This window comes from Phyllostomus hastatus, unplaced genomic scaffold (assembly GCF_019186645.2).
Source record: "Phyllostomus hastatus isolate PE091 unplaced genomic scaffold, TTU_PhHast_1.1 phas_scaffold_21, whole genome shotgun sequence".
Taxonomy (NCBI): Eukaryota; Metazoa; Chordata; class Mammalia; order Chiroptera; family Phyllostomidae; genus Phyllostomus; species Phyllostomus hastatus.
Genome location: NW_025334017.1, coordinates 48,841,759 through 48,861,532, shown reverse-complemented (window position 1 = coordinate 48,861,532; position 19,774 = coordinate 48,841,759). Strand labels below are relative to the sequence as shown.

General features: G+C 70.4%; 1 protein-coding gene across 1 annotated transcript; it reads left to right on the top strand.

Moving 5' to 3' along the window:
* Positions 1–482: 482 nt before the first annotated feature.
* EPPK1 (epiplakin 1) lies at positions 483–18,909 on the top strand. Its single transcript, XM_045860799.1, is given in 27 exon segments — positions 483–570; positions 4,871–11,891; positions 11,893–12,024; positions 12,026–12,463; positions 12,465–12,696; positions 12,699–12,793; positions 12,796–13,275; positions 13,277–13,758; positions 13,760–14,414; positions 14,416–14,466; positions 14,468–14,554; positions 14,557–15,072; positions 15,074–15,149; positions 15,152–15,201; positions 15,203–15,631; positions 15,633–15,661; positions 15,663–16,080; positions 16,083–16,181; positions 16,184–16,324; positions 16,326–16,425; positions 16,428–16,639; positions 16,641–16,963; positions 16,965–17,061; positions 17,063–17,158; positions 17,160–17,256; positions 17,259–17,341; positions 17,343–18,909. Coding segments are annotated over 26 exon segments (13,308 nt in total). The 5' UTR covers positions 483–570; positions 4,871–4,925; the 3' UTR covers positions 18,267–18,909.
* The last annotated feature ends 865 nt before the right edge of the window (positions 18,910–19,774 follow it).

Sequence of the window (19,774 nt, the reverse complement as noted above, 5' to 3'; positions counted from 1 at the left end):
CCCAAGGGAGTGAGCAGGCGCGCGCACAGCGACAGAGAGGGGGGAGGGGTGGGCCACACGGAGCCTGCCCCGGACCTCCAGTCCTGCTCGGGCAATAAAGTCGTGTTTTGCAAAGCAAACCCGCGTGTCCCTGTCCCGACAGGTCCGTATTTCCCTTGCAAACTCCATTCAAATGCCGGCAAATGCCGTCCTGGCGGGCGTGAAACGCATCCGTGTTCTGCTGCTGCGCCCGCCCAGTATTCCTCCGCCGTGCCTGGCCAGAGGTCAGGAAGGGGCCGGGGCAGGAGGGAGAGGGCCCTGCCCCTCTGCAGCCGCCATCCTGGCGCCTCGGGGCGCCCCCTGCCTTCAGGAGCTCACCGCCCACCGGCCAAGGGTCGTCGTGGGGCGTCGGTTCTCGGTCCCTAACCGCCCCACCAGGCTTTGGCGCGCCCCCACCTGGCCGCTGGCCGCCCGCAGACGAAGGCGGGGCCGCCGCCGCAGGGCGGGGCCGAGCAGGTTTAAATCCCGGCGGCGCTTGGCGCGGGCCGTGGAGCGAGCGGAGGGACTGCGCACGGGCCCTGGAGCGCGCAGGTAGGACCCCGGGGCCGAGAGAGCGGCCGCCCGGCGAAACCGAAACACCCGCGCCGCCCGGCGAAACCGAAACACCTGCGCCACGTCGGCCGGGCTCGGCCGCTGAGGCTGGGGAAGGGGTGCGAGTGGGGCTCACGCTTGTCCCGCCCCGGGCAGTCTGAGCTCCGGGCCCACGTGGGGGCCCGGGCGGAGCGGGGCACTGCGGCCACAGCCCCGTGCTACCAGCCCTCGTGCGCGGCGAGGAGCAGCCGGGGGTGCAGGTGGGGAGACTGGGGTCCCCCGTGCGGGCGTGGGAGACGCGCGCTCAGCCGGGGGTCTTGTCCGCCCGCCCGCCCTGCGGATTCCCGGCTGGACCGGTGCGCCTCTGCGGGCGGGGCCCTGCCGGTCGGGTCCGGTTCCTCACCGCCCCTCGCCCTTGTTGGGCAGGGGGAGGGGGCCTTGGCGACGGGAGCCGACCTGGGCACCTGGGGCCGAGGCAATTAGGCTGACAGATTGAGAGGCAGGTGTGGCTCCTGCCCGAGGGGCTGGGCGCTGACGCGCTGAGGGAGCTGCCCGGGGACCCTCGCGCGGGGTCACCTCAGGACCCTCGGGAGGCGGACGTGGAGGGGTTCTGCCTGTCCGGTGCCCCACTGTCGGCCCTGACGCCGAGATTCTATCGAACTGTTGCTGTCCGTCCGTCCGCCCGCACCTGGGCGGCCTTCCAGCTGCGCGGGAAGTTAGGCAAAGGTCCCTGCCTGCCTCTGGGTCTGTGCGGACCAGGTGGACAGCCAGCGGGCTCCCCGCCCCCACCCTGGGCGACGGGGCGGTGCCCCGCCTCCAAAAATGCGGACCTGCCTGTCTCGGGAACGGCCTCCCCCGCCGGTGGCCTTGGCCCTGCAGGTGGGGCCGTTCCGGGGAAGCCAGGAGGGGCGTCCTGTCTCAGGTTTCCTTGGCTCTTTGCTGCTGGTGGCGTGTGTTGGGGGAGGGGCCCTGCTCAGTCTCCCTCCCCAGGGCCCGGGCCCCTTCCCACAGTGCACCCACTTCTGCACGGGGGCCCCCTCTCCGGCACACCCATACCCGCACTCAGGGCACCCCTCACAGGCCCTGGCCGGTGTCTTGCAAAGCCCAGCCCCCTATGTCTGGCCGCCTTCCCAGGATCCCCACGGCAGGCTCCAGGCGCAGCCCCCGCTGCCTGTGTCGGTGTCCCTCAGGTACCCCCTCCCCTCAGGAGTCCCCTTTGTGGAGCCTTCTGGGGCCCCTCTGGGTCCCCCGTCCTGGCCCTGCCCCTCCTCCCTGCAGCTGGGGCCGTGCAGGCTCCGGGCCGAGAGCCACACCCAGCTGTGCCCACCTGGTCACCCTGCCGCCAAGGTGACCCTCTGCTGGGCGGAGAGGTGTCTCTCTCCTCTCCCGCCCCTGTCCCTGCTGGGCACACTGGACAGGAGCGCCGCTCCAACCTCCCTGGAGCCCCTGCCAAGGCTGGGCGGGCCGCAGGCCAGCCTGCGTGCGCTCGTCTGGAAGCTGCTGGGGGGCAGCCAAGCACATGCCCGGCTGGCCCCGGGAGCGGGGGAGTCTGCGCAGGGAGGACTAGGGAGTGCCTCCGGGCGGCCTGTGGGCGGGAAGAGGGGACCCAGATGAGCCGAGACCAGCCGGCCTGCAGGACTCTCTCAGGGACCCCGGGAGGGCGTTGGGGCAGCCCTGCATCCGCCACGATCACGCCAGGTCCACCCCCAGGGTGCTGTGGGTCATCTCTTCCCGGGGAAATGTGTGAGGAGGAGGTGGGCAGGGGGCCTCGGCCACCCTAGGCGCTCATCCCCAAGGCCCTTGCTCAGGCCAGGGCCCGGCAGTTGCATTTGCCTGTTTGCTGCCACATAGGGGAGGAGCTGGGCGGGCCACCGGGGCACAGTCCCTGCCCCACCCTGCCACAGGCCCCGCCCCCTCATGGTGGTCCAATCAGCTCTCTGGCCAGGCAGGTCGCCCTTCTGTGGCCTCGTGGCCCTGGACACAAGGGGCCTGAGGGCCCTGCTAGAGGCTGTGGCCTTCGGCTCGGAGGGACCAGAGCTGTGTCCCCTGCGGAGTGGGCGTCCTCTGGGACCAGGACGACTGAACCCACCGTTGTGGGCGCTCCAGAGGAGGGGCCGAGCTCCCGGCGGGTCGGTGTGGGCACAGTGGCTCCCACCCCTGGTTCCTGGACCCGTGTGGCCCCCTCCCGGGGACACGGTAGAGCTTCCCGTGAGCCGGTGTTTCCGAGACGCCCTCAGTGGCTCCCTCGCCGCGGGACCCCTCAGCCCGCCTCGCCCCGGGGAGATCAGCGCCTCTCTGCTGGCCACCACATGGGCTCCTGCCGTACGGCGGGTCACATCTGACCCAACGCCGGGCACTGTGCCCTGAGCACGCACGCCCCCCCCCCCAACAGCAGCGCCCCTCGGGAAGGTGGGAGAGCAGCAGCAGCAGTGCCCCCAGGGCCCCGCCCGCCCGCGTCTGGTCCTGGCACCCACTGCCCGAGCCCGAGCGGCAGGCCGGCGGCGGCAGGGCGTCCCCAGGAGCCTCCCGCCCGGCAGCTGTGCAAGGGCAGGGAGGGGGCAGGTTCCGTGCTGCCGCCGAGGGGTGGGGACGGGCTCCATGCGTTTGCCCCACCGGGTCTCGGCCCCCACCCACGTGTCCCCTTGCTGACCCTCCTGCTCCGGGCTTCAGGGCAGCCCCGACGTGAGGTGGGCCGGGTGGAGGGCCCCCCCCCCGTGGGGCCAGCTGGGGGTTTGGGGCTCAGGCTCTGAGAGGGATCCGGCGGCTGAGGCGGTCGAGGGTGCTCGTGAGGCCGCTGGACTTGTAGTTCGGGCCTCGGACAGGCCGGGCTCGATGGCAGATCAGGGGCTGGGGCAGCCTCGGGGGGCCCTCTGAGTTACTGGACTCGCGGAGACGGAGCAGAGCTCGGTCACCAGGGACCGGGTGCCCCATGCCCCACGACCCCAGAGGTCAGGGGCCTCCAGACCCAACAAAGATAGGTGTCAGATTTGGCAGCCGGAGTGCAAGGTCACCTCAGCAAAGGCTGTGGAGCGGGGTCGGGGGGCAGACACAGGCCCGGGCCTCTCCCTGGACCACAGGTGGGGTGTGGGGGGTCGAGGTGTGGTCCCCGGGGAGCTGGCCGGGGGTGGGGGGAGGGGAGGACAGCGGAGCAGGGCAGGGACCAGGAGGGGGCTTCGGGGACACTTCTGGGGAAGTGGGGAGGGCGTGGCTCACAGACGGGGGGGGGGCGGGGGGGCGGGGGGCGGCTGCTGTCCGTGCCCCAGGCGGCCACCGCGGCCCCCGGGGCTGGGAACAAGGGAAGCGAGTCCTCACAGCGCACAGGCCAGAGGCTGAAGTCGGTGCCTCCGGCTTTTGACGGGAACCCTGGGCGTTCTGGGCGTTCTGCGTCACGCCAGCCTGCCTCCAGCACCACGGGCGTTGTCCCGGGTCTGTCTTCCCGGGACACCAGGCATGTTGGGTCAGGCCCCTCCCTGCTCCGGGGTGACCGTGTCCCAGTGACACCTGCAGAAGCCCTGGCTCTGGGCAAGGCCACGTCACAGGGACTGGGCCGGGGGCTGGGACGTGCCTTTCTGGGGAACACGGTGTAGCCCAGCGAGGAGGAGGCAGGCCCAGGTGAGGGGTCAGGCACCTGTCACCGCTGCTCGGGGAACCGTGCACACAGCTGTCTGCTGAGAGGGGACAGCGGGCGGTTGCTGGGTGTTCAGCCCGCTGACCGCGACCCGAAGGGCCGGAAACCACGCCTGCCCCCCCCCACACACAGCCCCGCAGGAGTAGCCACGGGCCCTGAATCTGTGGGCCCCGGGCCCCGGCGGTGGGCACAGAGAAGCCACACTGAGGGCGCAGGCCGGGGCGGGCAGAGGGGAGTCCAGAGCTGGGCCGAGGGGGGACCTTGCGGGTCACACAGGCTGGGGCCCCAGGGTGGGAGAGGGGAGCGTGGGGGGTGTGGCCGCAGCCCCGCTGGGAGCTGGGGGGCGAGTCTGGAGGCATCACGGGGAGGAGGACAAGGTGGGAGCTGGTGTCCACGGCGCGGGGTGGCGGGGAGAAGCCGTGGGGAGCAGAGGGGAAGGTCGTGTGGCTGGAGGCGTGGGCACCGCAGGGTGCAGGGCGGAGGCCAGGTGCGCACGCACAGGCCCCCCCAGGAGGCGGGCAGGCGGGGTGGGCGGTGAAGGCGCTGGAGTGGGAGGGGCCTCACCTGGGCTCAGATCTGGTCCCCCGAGGGGCGCCCAGGCTCTGGGGTTGACCCCGACCGCCCTCCTGGGCCATCCCAGGGCCCCTGACGGACCCTCTCCCCCCTCCGCAGGGAGCAGACACAGCGGATTTCGGGCTAGTCAGCTCTGCACAGCCAGCCGGGCACCATGAACGGCCACGCCTCTCCTCTGGACGTCCTGGTCACCGACAGCACCAAGCCGGCCATCGTCCCCAAGGCCACCAAGGCCGTGCAGGGAGCCGGCGCACCCCCCGGGCCGCAGGCCGGGAGCGTCGCCGGGGTGCACGTGGCGGCGTCGGGCCAGACCCTGAGTCTCTACGCCGCCATGAAGCAGGGCCTGCTCCCGGAGCGGCTTGGGCTGGCTCTGCTGGAGGCCCAGGCCGCCACCGGGGGCCTCGTGGACCCCGCCCAGGGCCAGCTTCTCCCCGTGTCTGAGGCCCTGCGGTGCGGCCTGGTGGGCCTGGAGCTGAAGGAGAAGCTGCTGGCTGCGGAGCGTGCGGTCACTGGGTACCCTGACCCCTACGGGGGTGAGAAGCTGGCCCTCTTCCAGGCCATTGGGAAGGAGGTTGTAGACAGGGCGCTGGGGTGGAGCTGGCTGGAGGCCCAGCTGGCCACGGGGGGCCTGATAGACCCCATGCGGGGAGTGCGCCTGGCCCCGGAGCTGGCCTGCCAGCAGGGCCTCCTGGACCAGGAGACGCAGCGCGGCCTGTCAGAGCGTGAGCCGGCCTTCCTGGACCCCAACACCCTGGAGCGGCTGTCCTACGGCGAGCTGCTGGGCCGCTGCGTGCGGGCCCCCGCCACGGGGCTGGCCCTGCTGCCTCTGCAGACCACCTTCCGCACGCTGGGCGGGGCGGCCAGCTCAGCCGAGCTGCTGGAGGCCGGGATCCTGGACAAGGAGACGGCCCGGGGCCTGCAGGAGGGCACGCTGTCAGTGCAGGAGGTGAGCGCCCGCCCCCAGGTGCGGCGCTACCTGCAGGGCACCGGCGGTGTGGCCGGGGTCGTCCTGCTGCCCGCCGGCCGCAAGAAGAGTTTCTTCCAGGCCGTCACCGAGCACCTGCTGCCCGTGGGCGCCGCACTGCCCCTCCTTGAGGCTCAGGCCGCTGCCTGCGCTCTGGTGGACCCGGCCACCGGCCAGAGGCTCAGCGTGGACGAGGCAGTCAGGGCAGGCCTGGTGGGCCCAGAGCTGCACGGGCAGCTCCTGGAGGCAGAGCAGGCGGTGTCCGGGTTCCACGACCCCTTCAGCGGCACCCGCATCCCCCTCTTCCAGGCCATGAAGAAGGAGCTGGTGGGCCGGCCTCTGGCGCTGCGGCTCCTGGATGCCCAGCTGGCCACGGGCGGGCTCGTGTGTCCAGCCCGCAGGCTCCGGCTGCCCCTGGAGGCCGCCCTGCGCTACGGCTGCCTGGACGAGGAGACGCAGCAGCATCTCTCACAGGCTGCTGGCTTCTCGGACCCCCACACGCAGGAGAGCCTCAGCTACAGGCAGCTGCTGGCCCGCTGTGTCACCGACCCGGAGACGGGGCTGGCCTTCCTGCCCCTCCCAGGAGAGGCCCGTGGAGAGGAGCCACAGGGACCCCCGTTCATCGAGCACAGCACCCGGCAGGCCTTGAGCGAGGCCACGGCCGCCGTCTCGGTGGGTGGGCTGCAGGAGAAGCCCGTGTCCCTGTGGGAGCTGCTCTTCTCCGAGGCCGTCCCGGTGGAGCAGAGGGCAGCGCTGGCGCAGCAGCACCAGCGAGGGACGCTGTCCGTGGAGGAGCTGGCCGCCGTGCTGCGGGCCACCCTAGAGCAGGCCGCGGCCACCGCCAAGACCACCTTCTCTGGGCTCAGGGTCCCCGTGTCGCCCGGGGAGCTGCTGCAGGCAGAGATCATCGGCCAGGACGTGTATGAGCAGCTGGCGCGGGGACAGACCACGGCGCAGCACGTGGGCAGCCTGGACTCGGTGCAGAGGTACCTGCAGGGCACCGGCTGCATTGCCGGCCTGCTGCTGCCTGACTCCCGGGAGCGGCTCAGCATCTACGAGGCTCAGAAGAAGGGGCTCCTGCGGCCGGGCACAGCCCTCGTCCTCCTGGAGGCGCAGGTGGCCACCGGCTTCCTCATCGACCCGAAGGAAAACCAGAGGTACTCCGTGCAGGCGGCGCTGCAGGCCGGCGTCATCGGGCCCAGCCTGTTCGCCAAGCTGCTGTCGGCCGAGCGCGCGGTCACCGGCTACACTGACCCCTACACCGGGGAGCCCATCTCCCTCTTCCAGGCCATGCAGAAGGGCCTGATCGTCCGCGATCACGGCATCCGCCTGCTGGAGGCCCAGATCGCCACGGGCGGCATCATCGACCCCGTGCACAGCCACCGGCTGCCCGTGCACGTGGCCTACCAGCGCGGCTACTTCGACCAGACACTGAACTTGATCCTGGCGGACCCGAGCGACGACACCAAGGGCTTCTTCGACCCCAACACGCACGAGAACCTCACCTACATGCAGCTGCTGGAGCGCTGCGTACGCGATGCCGAGACCGGCCTCTACCTGCTGCTGCTCAGCAGCGAGCGTCCCCAGCTGGTGGATGGCGCCACCCGGCGGGCCTTCCAGAGCCTGCTGCTGCCCACGAGCCACGGGCGCTTCCGGGGGCGGCGGGTGTCTGCGTGGGAGCTGCTCAACTCGGAGTGCTTCAGCGAGGCCCAGCGGCGGCAGCTGCTGCACCGCTACCGGCGGCGCGAGCTCTCCTTGGAGCAGGTAGCGAAGCTGCTGCAGAGGGAGTCGGCGCGGTGCACGGACATCACGCTGCCCGCGCTGCGGGGGCGCGTCACCCCTTTCCAGCTCCTGGAGGCCCACATCATCGACCAGGAGCTCCTGGACCGGCTGCTGGCCGGGGCGGTCAGCCCTGAGGCCCTGCTCCGCATGGACGGCGTCCGCAGGTACCTGCGTGGCTCAGGCGCCGTGGGTGGCGTGCTGCTGCCGTCCTCCAACCGGAGGCTCAGCCTCTACCAGGCCATGAAGCAGAAGCTGCTGGGGCCGGGCGTGGCCCTGGCGCTGCTGGAGGCCCAGGCGGCCACCGGAGCCCTCGCCGACCCCCAGAGCCTGGAGCACCTGTCAGTGGAGGAGGCTGTGCGCAGGCAGCTGGTGGGGCCCGAGCTGTATGCCCGGCTGAGACGGGCCGAGGACGCTGTGACCGGCTTCCGGGACCCCTTTTCTGGGCAGCGGGTGTCCCTGTTCCAAGCCATGAGGAAGGGCCTGGTCCGCGAGGAGCAGGCTGCCCGCCTCCTACAGGCCCAGCTGGCCACAGGAGGGGTCGTCGACCCCGCAGGCCACTACCACCTGCCCGTGTCCGCGGCCGTCGAGCGTGGCTACATCGACCAGGAGACGGAGACGGCCTTGTCCAGCTCCTGCGAGACCTACCCCACGCCAGACGGCCGGGGAAACACCAGCTACGTCCAGCTTCTGGGACAGTGTGTGAAGGACGAGGCCTCCGGCCTGTACCTCCTGCCCCTGCAGGAAAGCGCTCCTGCCATGCCCACAGACGAGCAGGTCCGGGAGACCCTGCAGGCCACTGCGGGGGCCGCGGACGGCACGTCCCTCTGGGAGCTGCTGGCCTCCTGCCACTTCTCGGAGGAGCAGCGGAGGGGCTTCCTGGAGGACTTCCGCGCAGGGAGGACCACCGTGCGGCAGCTGCAGATGGCCGTGCAGAGCTGCCTGCGGGAGGCGGAGCTCCTGGCCCAGGCCCGCGTCACCATGCCCGGCCCCCGGGGCGAGGTTCCCGCGGTCTGGCTGCTGGACGCCGGCATCATCGCCCCGGAGACCCTGGCGGCACTGGCCCGGGGCGCGCGGTCTCCTGCCCAGGTCGCCGAGGAGCCTGCGGTGAGGGCCTGCCTGTGGGGCACGGGCTGCGTGGCCGGGGTGCTGCTGCAGCCCTCGGGGACCAAGGCCAGCGTCGACCAGGCCGTGAAGGACGGCCTCCTGCCCGCGGGCCTGGGGCAGAGTCTGCTGGAGGCCCAGGTGGCCTCGGGCTCCCTTGTGGATCCCCTGACCGGCCAGAGGCTGTCCGTGGAAGACGCAGTCAAGGCCGGCCTGGTGAGCGGGACGCTGAGCGAGCAGCTCCGGCAGGCGGAGAGGGCCGTGACTGGGTACACGGACCCCTACTCGGGGGGCCGCCTCTCGCTGTGGCAGGCCGTGGAGAAGGGGCTCGTGCCCCAGGGCGAGGGCCTCCCGCTCCTGCAGGCCCAGCTGGCCACAGGTGGTGCCGTGGACCCCACCTACGGGGTGCACCTGCCCCAGGCGGCAGCCTGCAAGCTGGGCCTCCTGGACGAGCGGACGAGTCGGGTGCTGACCGGCACCGATGAGGACCACCGGTTCTTCTTCGACCCCAGCTCGCGGGACAAGGTGACCTACCAGCAGCTCAAAGAACGCTGTGTCCTTGATGCCGACACCGGCCTGTGGCTGCTGCCCCTGCCCCAGGATGTGGCCCTGGAGGTGGACAAGCACACGGCCGTGGCCCTGAGGGCCATGAAGGTGCCCGTCGGGGCCGGGCGGTTCAAGGGGCTCACCGTGTCGCTCTGGGACCTGCTGCACTCGGAGTACGTCAGCGGTCGCCGGCGGCGGGAGCTGGCGGCACTCTGCCAGTCTGGGCGGGCCACGGCCCTGCGGCAGGTGGTCAGCACGCTCACCGCCCTGGTCGAGGCCTCGGAGAAGAAGCCCCCGCAGGCCGTCTTCAGGGGGCTCCGGAAGCAGGTGTCGGCCAGCGACCTGTTCAGGTCCCAGGTGATCGACAAGAAGACGCTGGACGAGCTGAGCCGGGGTGCGAGGACCGTGCAGGAGGTTACACAGATGGACAGCGTGCGGCGCTGCCTGGAAGGGGGCAACTTCATCGCCGGGGTCCTCGTCCAGGCCACCAAGGAGAGGATGAGCGTCTCCGAGGCCCTGAGCAGGGGCATCCTGCGGCCCGGCACGGCCCTGGTGCTGCTGGAGGCCCAGGCGGCCACAGGGTTCCTCATCGACCCCGTGGCCAACCGCAGGCTGACCGTGGAGGAGGCCTTCGCGGCAGGGATGTTTGGGAAGGAGACCTACCAGAAGCTGCTGTCGGCCGAGCGTGCAGTCACCGGCTACACCGACCCCTACACCGGGGAGCCCATCTCGCTCTTCCAGGCCATGCGGAAGGACCTGATCGTCCGCGACCACGGCATCCGCCTGCTGGAGGCCCAGATCGCCACGGGCGGCATCATCGACCCCGTGCACAGCCACCGGCTGCCCGTGGAGGTGGCCTACGAGCGCGGCTACTTCGACGAGGAGATGAACCGCGTCCTGGCGGACCCGAGTGACGACACCAAGGGCTTCTTCGACCCCAACACCCACGAGAACCTCACGTACATGCAGCTGCTGGAGCGCTGTGTGGAGGACCCCGAGACCGGCCTGTACATGTTACAAATCGTGAAGAAAGGAGAGCCGTACGTGTACATCGACGAGGCCACGAGGCGGGCCCTGCGGCTGCAGACCGTGACCATGCGTGTGGGGAGGTTCGCGGGTCAGAGCGTGTCCGTCTGGGACCTGCTGTCCTCTCAGTACTTCACGGAGGACCGGCGGCGGGAGCTGGTCCAGCAGCACCGAGCCCGGGCCCTGAGTCTGCAGCGGCTGCTGGAGATCGTCACCGCCACGGTCGAGGAGACGGAGGAGCAGCACCAGGTCATCAAGGTGCCGGGGATCGGCGGGGACGTGACGGCCGCGGACCTGTTCAACGCGGGCATCATCGACAGGAAGAGCCTGGACGCGCTGCGCGGGGGACAGGCGCTCGGCGGCCTGGAGCACGTGAAGGCCTACATAGAAGGCAGTGGCTGCATCGCGGGCGTGACCGTCCCCTCCACACAGGAGGTGATGAGCGTCTACGAGGCCAGCGCCAGAGGACTCATCCCCACGGGGTTCGCGGCCCTGCTGCTGGAGGCCCAGGCGGCCACAGGGTTCATGCTGGACCCCCACACCCACCGGAGGCTCTCCGTGGACGAGGCCGTGGCCGCCGGCCTGGTGGGCGAGGACCTACAGGACAGGCTCCGGGACGCCGAGAAGGCTGTCAAGGGCTACCCGGACCCCGACACGGGGCGCACGCTCCCGCTGCTCCAGGCCATGGAGAGGAAGCTGGTGGACAGGGAGGCGGCGCTGAGACTGCTGGAGGTGCAGGTGGCCACCGGGGGCGTCGTGGACCCGCAGCACCACCACCGGCTCCCACTGGACGCGGCCTGCAGGCGCGGCTGTCTGCGCCGGGACATGTACCCGCTCGTGTCCGACCAGAAGCTCATGAAGAAGAGGTTTGTGGATCCCAACACACACGAGAAGGTGACGTACAAGGAGCTGCAGGACAGAAGCCTCCAGAAAGGGGCGGGGGGCTGGACGCTGTTCCCCGTGACCCGCGACGAGAAGGAATCCCCGTACGTGGATGAGGCCACGCGCAGGGCCCTGGAGGCCGAACGGGTGGAGGTCACGGTCGGCCGGTACAAGGGACAGAGGCCCTCAGTGTGGGAGCTGCTGAACTCGGAATACGTCACCGAGGAGAAAAAACTGGAGCTGGTGGGAAGCTACAAGAGAGACACGAAGCGTGCCCTGGACAAGGTAGTAGAAAACATCTTCGTGATGATCGAGGAGAGAGAGAAGTGCAGCAAGCAGCTGTGGTTCCGAGGCATCAGGAGGCAGGTGACGGCCTCCGAGCTCTTCCAGTCGGCCATCATCACCAAGGAGACGCTGGAGAAACTCGAGGAGGGACAGAGTTCCGTGGAAGACGTCAAGCAGGACGAGGGCGTGCGGCGCTACCTGGAGGGCACGAGCTGCATCGCTGGCGTGCTGGTGCCCGCCAGGGACGACCCCTCCAGGCAGGAGAAGATGAGCATCTACCAGGCCATGTGGAAGGGCCTGCTGCGGCCCGGCACGGCCCTGGTGCTGCTGGAGGCCCAGGCGGCCACGGGCTTCCTCATCGACCCCGTGCGCAACCAGCGGCTGTCCGTGGACGAGGCGGTGGCCGCGGGCGTGGTGGGCGGCGAGATCCGCGACAAGCTGCTGTCGGCCGAGCGCGCGGTCACCGGCTACACCGACCCCTACACCGGGGAGCCCATCTCGCTCTTCCAGGCCATGCGGAAGGACCTGATCGTCCCGCGACCACGGCATCCGCCTGCTGGAGGCCCAGATCGCCACGGGCGGCATCATCGACCCCGTGCACAGCCACCGGCTGCCCGTGGAGGTGGCCTATGAGCGCGGCTACTTCGACGAGGAGATGAACCGCGTCCCTGGCGGACCCGAGCGACGACACCAAGGGCTTCTTCGACCCCAACACGCACGAGAACCTCACCTACATGCAGCTGCTGCGCCGCTGCGTGCGCGACCCCGACACGGGGCTGTACGTGCTGCAGCTGGCCCGCCAGGGCTCCGCCCTGCAGCAGCTGAGCGAGGAGCTGCGCCGCGCCCTGCGGGACGTGCGCGTGTCCCTGCCGCCGGGGGCGGGCGCCCCCGAGGGCCAGGACGTGTCCGTCTGGGAGCTGCTCTTCTACCGGGAGGTGTCCGAGAGCCTGCGGCAGGACCTGCTGGCCGGGTACCGGGCGGGCAGGCTGAGCGTGCAGGAGCTGGGCGCCTCGCTCACCGCGCTGCTGGCCGGGGCCTCCGCGGCCGCGGACCCTCCGCCCGCCCTGCGCGCCGCCACCATGGAGGTCAGGGTGGGCCGCCTGCGAGGGCCCGGCCGTGCCCGTGTGGGACGTGCTGGAGTCCGCCTACGTGAGCGCCGACAGGAGGGAGCAGCTGCTGGCCCAGTTCCGCTCGGGGGCGCTGGGGCTGCCCGCGCTGACCCGCCGGCTGACCACCATCATCGAGGAGGCCGAGGAGGCCCAGGAGGTGCAGGGTGGGCGGCGGGGGCAGGGGGACACAGCCCCCGGCCAGCGGGATCCGGGGCAGCAGGGGCGCAGTGAGGCGGGGCCACCGGGCACCCTCGGGAGCAGGAGCTGCGTGCCGCCACCATGGAGGTGCGCGCCGGGCGGTTCCGCGGGCGGCCGGTGTCCGTGTGGGGACGTCCCTGTGCTCCTCCTACCTGACCCAGGCCCGCCGGGAGGAGCTGCTGGCCCAGCTGGAGGCCGGCACCCTGGCCCTGCCCGGCCTGGTGGCCGTCCTCACCCAGGTCGTGGAGGAGACGGAGGAGCGCCTGAGCAAGGTGTCCTTCCGGGGCCTGCGGCGCCATGTGTCCGCGGCCCAGCTGGGCACGTCCGGGGTGCTGGACCCTGAGACCCTGCGGGGCCTGGCCCAGGGCACCAAGAGCCCCCAGGAGGTGCTGAAGATGGACTCGGTGCGGCGCTACCTGGAGGGCACGAGCTGCATTGCAGGCGTGCTGGTGCCCGCCAGGGACGACCCCTCCAGGCAGGAGAAGATGAGCATCTACCAGGCCATGTGGAAGGGCCTGCTGCGGCCCGGCACGGCCCTGGTGCTGCTGGAGGCCCAGGCGGCCACGGGCTTCCTCATCGACCCCGTGCGCAACCAGCGGCTGTCCGTGGAGCGAGGCGGTGGCCGCGGGCGTGGTGGGCGGCGAGATCCGCGACAAGCTGCTGTCGGCCGAGCGCGCGGTCACCGGCTACACCGACCCCTACACCGGGGAGCCCATCTCGCTCTTCCAGGCCATGCGGAAGGACCTGATCGTCCGCGACCACGGCATCCGCCTGCTGGAGGCCCAGATCGCCACGGGCGGCATCATCGACCCCGTGCACAGCCACCGGCTGCCCGTGGAGGTGGCCTATGAGCGCGGCTACTTCGACGAGGAGATGAACCGCGTCCTGGCGGACCCGAGCGACGACACCAAGGGCTTCTTCGACCCCAACACGCACGAGAACCTCACCTACATGCAGCTGCTGCGCCGCTGCGTGCGCGACCCGGACACGGGGCTGTACGTGCTGCAGCTGGCCCGCCAGGGCTCCGCCCTGCAGCAGCTGAGCGAGGAGCTGCGCCGCGCCCTGCGGGACGTGCGCGTGTCCCTGCCGCCGGGGCGGGCGCCCCGAGGGCCAGGACGTGTCCGTCTGGGAGCTGCTCTTCTACCGGGAGGTGTCCGAGAGCCTGCGGCAGGACCTGCTGGCCGGGTACCGGGCGGGCAGGCTGAGCGTGCAGGAGCTGGGCGCCTCGCTCACCGCGCTGCTGGCCGGGGCCTCCGCGGCCGCGGACCCTCCGCCCGCCCTGCGCGCCGCCACCATGGAGGTCAGGGTGGGCCGCCTGCGGGGCCCGGCCGTGCCCGTGTGGGACGTGCTGGAGTCCGCCTACGTGAGCGCCGACAGGAGGGAGCAGCTGCTGGCCCAGTTCCGCTCGGGGGCGCTGGGGCTGCCCGCGCTGACCCGCCGGCTGACCACCATCATCGAGGAGGCCGAGGAGGCCCAGGAGGTGCAGGGTGGGCGGCGGGGGCAGGGGGACACAGCCCCCGGCCAGCGGGATCCGGGGCAGCAGGGGCGCAGTGAGGGCGGGGCCACCGGGCACCCTCGGGAGCAGGAGCTGCGTGCCGCCACCATGGAGGTGCGCGCCGGGCGGTTCCGCGGGCGGCCGGTGTCCGTGTGGGACGTCCTGTGCTCCTCCTACCTGACCCAGGCCCGCCGGGAGGAGCTGCTGGCCCAGCTGGAGGCCGGCACCCTGGCCCTGCCCGGCCTGGTGGCCGTCCCTCACCCAGGTCGTGGAGGAGACGGAGGAGCGCCTGAGCAAGGTGTCCTTCCCGGGGCCTGCGGCGCCATGTGTCCGCGGCCCAGCTGGGCACGTCCGGGGTGCTGGACCCTGAGACCCTGCGGGGGCCTGGCCCAGGGCACCAAGAGCCCCCCAGGAGGTGCTGAAGATGGACTCGGTGCGGCGCTACCTGGAGGGCACGAGCTGCATCGCAGGCGTGCTGGTGCCCGCCAGGGACGACCCCTCCAGGCAGGAGAAGATGAGCATCTACCAGGCCATGTGGAAGGGCCTGCTGCGGCCCGGCACGGCCCTGGTGCTGCTGGAGGCCCAGGCGGCCACGGGCTTCCTCATCGACCCCGTGCGCAACCAGCGGCTGTCCGTGGACGAGGCGGTGGCCGCGGGCGTGGTGGGCGGCGAGATCCGCGACAAGCTGCTGTCGGCCGAGCGCGCGGTCACCGGCTACACCGACCCCTACACCGGGGAGCCCATCTCGCTCTTCCAGGCCATGCGGAAGGACCTGATCGTCCGCGACCACGGCATCCGCCTGCTGGAGGCCCAGATCGCCACGGGCGGCATCATCGACCCCGTGCACAGCCACCGGCTGCCCGTGGAGGTGGCCTATGAGCGCGGCTACTTCGACGAGGAGATGAACCGCGTCCCTGGCGGACCCGAGCGACGACACCAAGGGCTTCTTCGACCCCAACACGCACGAGAACCTCACCTACATGCAGCTGCTGCGCGCTGCGTGCGCGACCCGGACACGGGGCTGTACGTGCTGCAGCTGGCCCGCCCAGGGCTCCGCCCTGCAGCAGCTGAGCGAGGAGCTGCGCCGCGCCCCTGCGGGGACGTGCGCGTGTCCCTGCCGCCGGGGCGGGCGCCCCGAGGGCCAGGACGTGTCCGTCTGGGAGCTGCTCTTCTACCGGGAGGTGTCCGAGAGCCTGCGGCAGGACCTGCTGGCCGGGTACCGGGCGGGCAGGCTGAGCGTGCAGGAGCTGGGCGCCTCGCTCACCGCGCTGCTGGCCGGGGCCTCCGCGGCCGCGGACCCTCCGCCCGCCCTGCGCGCCGCCACCATGGAGGTCAGGGTGGGCCGCCTGCGGGGCCCGGCCGTGCCCGTGTGGGACGTGCTGGAGTCCGCCTACGTGAGCGCCGACAGGAGGGAGCAGCTGCTGGCCCAGTTCCGCTCGGGGGCGCTGGGGCTGCCCGCGCTGACCCGCCGGGCTGACCACCATCATCGAGGAGGCCGAGGAGGCCCAGGAGGTGCAGGGTGGGCGGCGGGGGCAGGGGGGACACAGCCCCCGGCCAGCGGGATCCGGGGCAGCAGGGGCGCAGTGAGGGCGGGGCCACCGGGCACCCTCGGGAGCAGGAGCTGCGTGCCGCCACCATGGAGGTGCGCGCCGGGCGGTTCCGCGGGCGGCCGGTGTCCGTGTGGGACGTCCTGTGCTCCTCCTACCTGACCCAGGCCCGCCGGGAGGAGCTGCTGGCCCAGCTGGAGGCCGGCACCCTGGCCCTGCCCGGCCTGGTGGCCGTCCTCACCCAGGTCGTGGAGGAGACGGAGGAGCGCCTGAGCAAGGTGTCCTTCCGGGGCCTGCGGCGCCATGTGTCCGCGGCCCAGCTGGGCACGTCCGGGGTGCTGGACCCTGAGACCCTGCGGGGGCCTGGCCCAGGGCACCAAGAGCCCCCCAGGAGGTGCTGAAGATGGACTCGGTGCGGCGCTACCTGGAGGGCACGAGCTGCATCGCAGGCGTGCTGGTGCCCGCCAGGGGACGACCCCCTCCAGGCAGGAGAAGATGAGCATCTACCAGGCCATGTGGAAGGGCCTGCTGCGGCCCGGCACGGCCCTGGTGCTGCTGGAGGCCCAGGCGGCCACGGGCTTCCTCATCGACCCCGTGCGCAACCAGCGGCTGTCCGTGGGACGAGGCGGTGGCCGCGGGCGTGGTGGGCGGCGAGATCCGCGACAAGCTGCTGTCGGCCGAGCGCGCGGTCACCGGCTACACCGACCCCTACACCGGGAGCCCATCTCGCTCTTCCAGGCCATGCGGAAGGACCTGATCGTCCGCGACCACGGCATCCGCCTGCTGGAGGCCCAGATCGCCACGGGCGGCATCATCGACCCCGTGCACAGCCACCGGCTGCCCGTGGAGGTGGCCTATGAGCGCGGCTACTTCGACGAGGAGATGAACCGCGTCCTGGCGGACCCGAGCGGCGACACCAAGGGCTTCTTCGACCCCCAACACGCACGAGAACCTCACCTACATGCAGCTGCTGCGCCGCTGCGTGCGCGACCCGGACACGGGGCTGTACGTGCTGCAGCTGGCCCGCCAGGGCTCCGCCCTGCAGCAGCTGAGCGAGGAGCTGCGCCGCACCCTGCGGGACGTGCGCGTGTCCCTGCCGCCGGGGGCAGGCGCCCCCGAGGGCCAGGACGTGTCCGTCTGGGAGCTGCTCTTCTACCGGGAGGTGTCCGAGAGCCTGCGGCAGGACCTGCTGGCCGGGTACCGGGCGGGCAGGCTGAGCGTGCAGGAGCTGGGCGCCTCGCTCACCGCGCTGCTGGCCGGGGGCCTCCGCGGCCGCGGACCCTCCGCCCGCCCTGCGCGCCGCCACCATGGAGGTCAGGGTGGGCCGCCTGCGGGGCCCGGCCGTGCCCGTGTGGGGACGTGCTGGAGTCCGCCTACGTGAGCGCCGACAGGAGGGAGCAGCTGCTGGCCCAGTTCCGCTCGGGGCGCTGGGGGCTGCCCGCGCTGACCCGCCCGGCTGACCACCATCATCGAGGAGGCCGAGGAGGCCCAGGAGGTGCAGGGTGGGCGGCGGGGGGCAGGGGGACACAGCCCCCGGCCAGCGGGATCCGGGGGCAGCAGGGGCGCAGTGAGGGCGGGGCCACCGGGCACCCTCGGGAGCAGGAGCTGCGTGCCGCCACCATGGAGGTGCGCGCCGGGGCGGTTCCGCGGGCGGCCGGTGTCCGTGTGGGACGTCCTGTGCTCCTCCTACCTGACCCAGGCCCGCCGGGAGGAGCTGCTGGCCCAGCTGGAGGCCGGCACCCTGGCCCTGCCCGGCCTGGTGGCCGTCCTCACCCAGGTCGTGGAGGAGACGGAGGAGCGCCTGAGCAAGGTGTCCTTCCGGGGCCTGCGGCGCCATGTGTCCGCGGCCCAGCTGGGCACGTCCGGGGTGCTGGACCCTGAGACCCTGCGGGGCCTGGCCCAGGGCACCAAGAGCCCCCAGGAGGTGCTGAAGATGGACTCGGTGCGGCGCTACCTGGAGGGCACGAGCTGCATCGCAGGCGTGCTGGTGCCCGCCAGGGACGACCCCTCCAGGCAGGAGAAGATGAGCATCTACCAGGCCATGTGGAAGGGCCTGCTGCGGCCCGGCACGGCCCTGGTGCTGCTGGAGGCCCAGGCGGCCACGGGCTTCCTCATCGACCCCGTGCGCAACCAGCGGCTGTCCGTGGACGAGGCGGTGGCCGCGGGCGTGGTGGGCGGCGAGATCCGCGACAAGCTGCTGTCGGCCGAGCGCGCGGTCACCGGCTACACCGACCCCTACACCGGGGAGCCCATCTCGCTCTTCCAGGCCATGCAGAAGGGCCTGATCGTCCGCGACCACGGCATCCGCCTGCTGGAGGCCCAGATCGCCACGGGCGGCATCATCGACCCCGTGCACAGCCACCGGCTGCCCGTGGAGGTGGCCTATGAGCGCGGCTACTTCGACGAGGAGATGAACCGCGTCCTGGCGGACCCGAGCGACGACACCAAGGGCTTCTTCGACCCCAACACGCACGAGAACCTCACCTACATGCAGCTGCTTCAGAAGGCTGCTCTTGACTCTGAAACAGGCCTCTTATTTCTTTCTCTTTCTCAGAAATAAAAGATCTGTTTGTGTTAGATTTCACCTGTCAAAGGATGTTATTCTGCCCAGAGGGGTCTAAAATTACCTTGAATGTAATGTTTCTTATTTGTTTTATACATTTCACATTGTTTGTTTTTCTCTACTCCCAGAGGCTTGGGTCTTTCCTTTCCATTAAAATAATCATGTGTCATCTAGATGGCATCTTGGGTACTCTTGCAGTTCTCCCTTGAGTATTCAACATATTTTTATCTGACAGAACATTGGCCGTTGGTCATCATTGATAAACTCTGCTGCCCTTACAACAAAGGACTCTTTTCCTTGGCCCTGGTCCCTGTGGCTTCTTTGGTTGTAGAGTCGTCCTGCAACCAAGGGCTTGTGGTTGGCTTCCTGTGAGAGCATTGGCGTGGGTTGTGGGTCCCATCCCTGGATCCAGACACCTGTGGTGCCCTGGGTAAGGGAGGCAACCAACCAGTCAATGCTTCTGTTTCGTCGAGGTTTATCCCTCTTTCTAAAAGCAATGAAAAATGTCTTCACATGAGAGTTCTTTCAAAACATGTTTTGAAAGAACTCTATTTCTTGGCACCTCCACCTATCACACTGAAGCGTATACATCATTCTGTGTGTTCCAGTTTTTATTAAATGCATTCCTTTCGATCAAGAAGTCCTTCTGCTCTTTGTGTCCTTTGCCCACCAGTTCCTGTGTTTCGTTGCCTCAGTCATTGCTCTCCGGTGGGGTCCTTCTGCCGTGGCCGTCCATGCCACTGCCTGTCCAGCGAAGGCACAGGGTGATTCTGTCTCCTGCCACTGCTACTCCCTGGAGGAGTGAGGACCTTTATAATTTGCAAAGAAATGTTTACGTATAAATGAAACTTTTTTTTTAAATTCAGACATCTGAAGGCTCATCCACCAAACTATAACAACAGGGGTGCCAGGGAGGAAACCATGGGAGGGGAGCAGGGGTTGTGGAGGGGAATTTAGGTGAGAATTCCACAGCTTGTCTCTTGATGGGGCTGGAGGCAGAGGGAAGGGGGCCTCCTGAGGAACCAGCTGCCCCAGGGTTCCGCAGTGCCAGGGAGAGGGAAGCACAGAAGTAGGGCCCGTGGGAAGGTTGGGGTCATAAATCAGATCACCTGGCAGCCTGTCTGTGGGTTTCGTGTCACCTTCACTGACTCCCCACATATTCTTGCAGGAGGGGGCACACAGGGGAGCTGGCCTCCCAGGCGGGCTCCCAGGCCTCCCCCCAGACCCTAGGGTCTCATCTCTGGGAGGGGCCGGCTGTGCCACACCCCACTCCATGCTGGGTCCGCCCTGGGGGAAGCCTGGAGACAACTGCGGGTTCCGGGACGTGTGCCACAGGAATGCGCTGGAGAAGTGGTGCTGGAAGTACGTGAGGTTCCAAGCGCTGAGCTGGGTCGGTTCCGGAGCCCCCTGGCCCGCCCCGGTCCGCGCAGGCCGCGCGCCAAAGGGATGTCCCGACGGACGCGGCTCCAGGCCGGCGCTGAACCCCCAGAGGCCGGGCTGGTCGG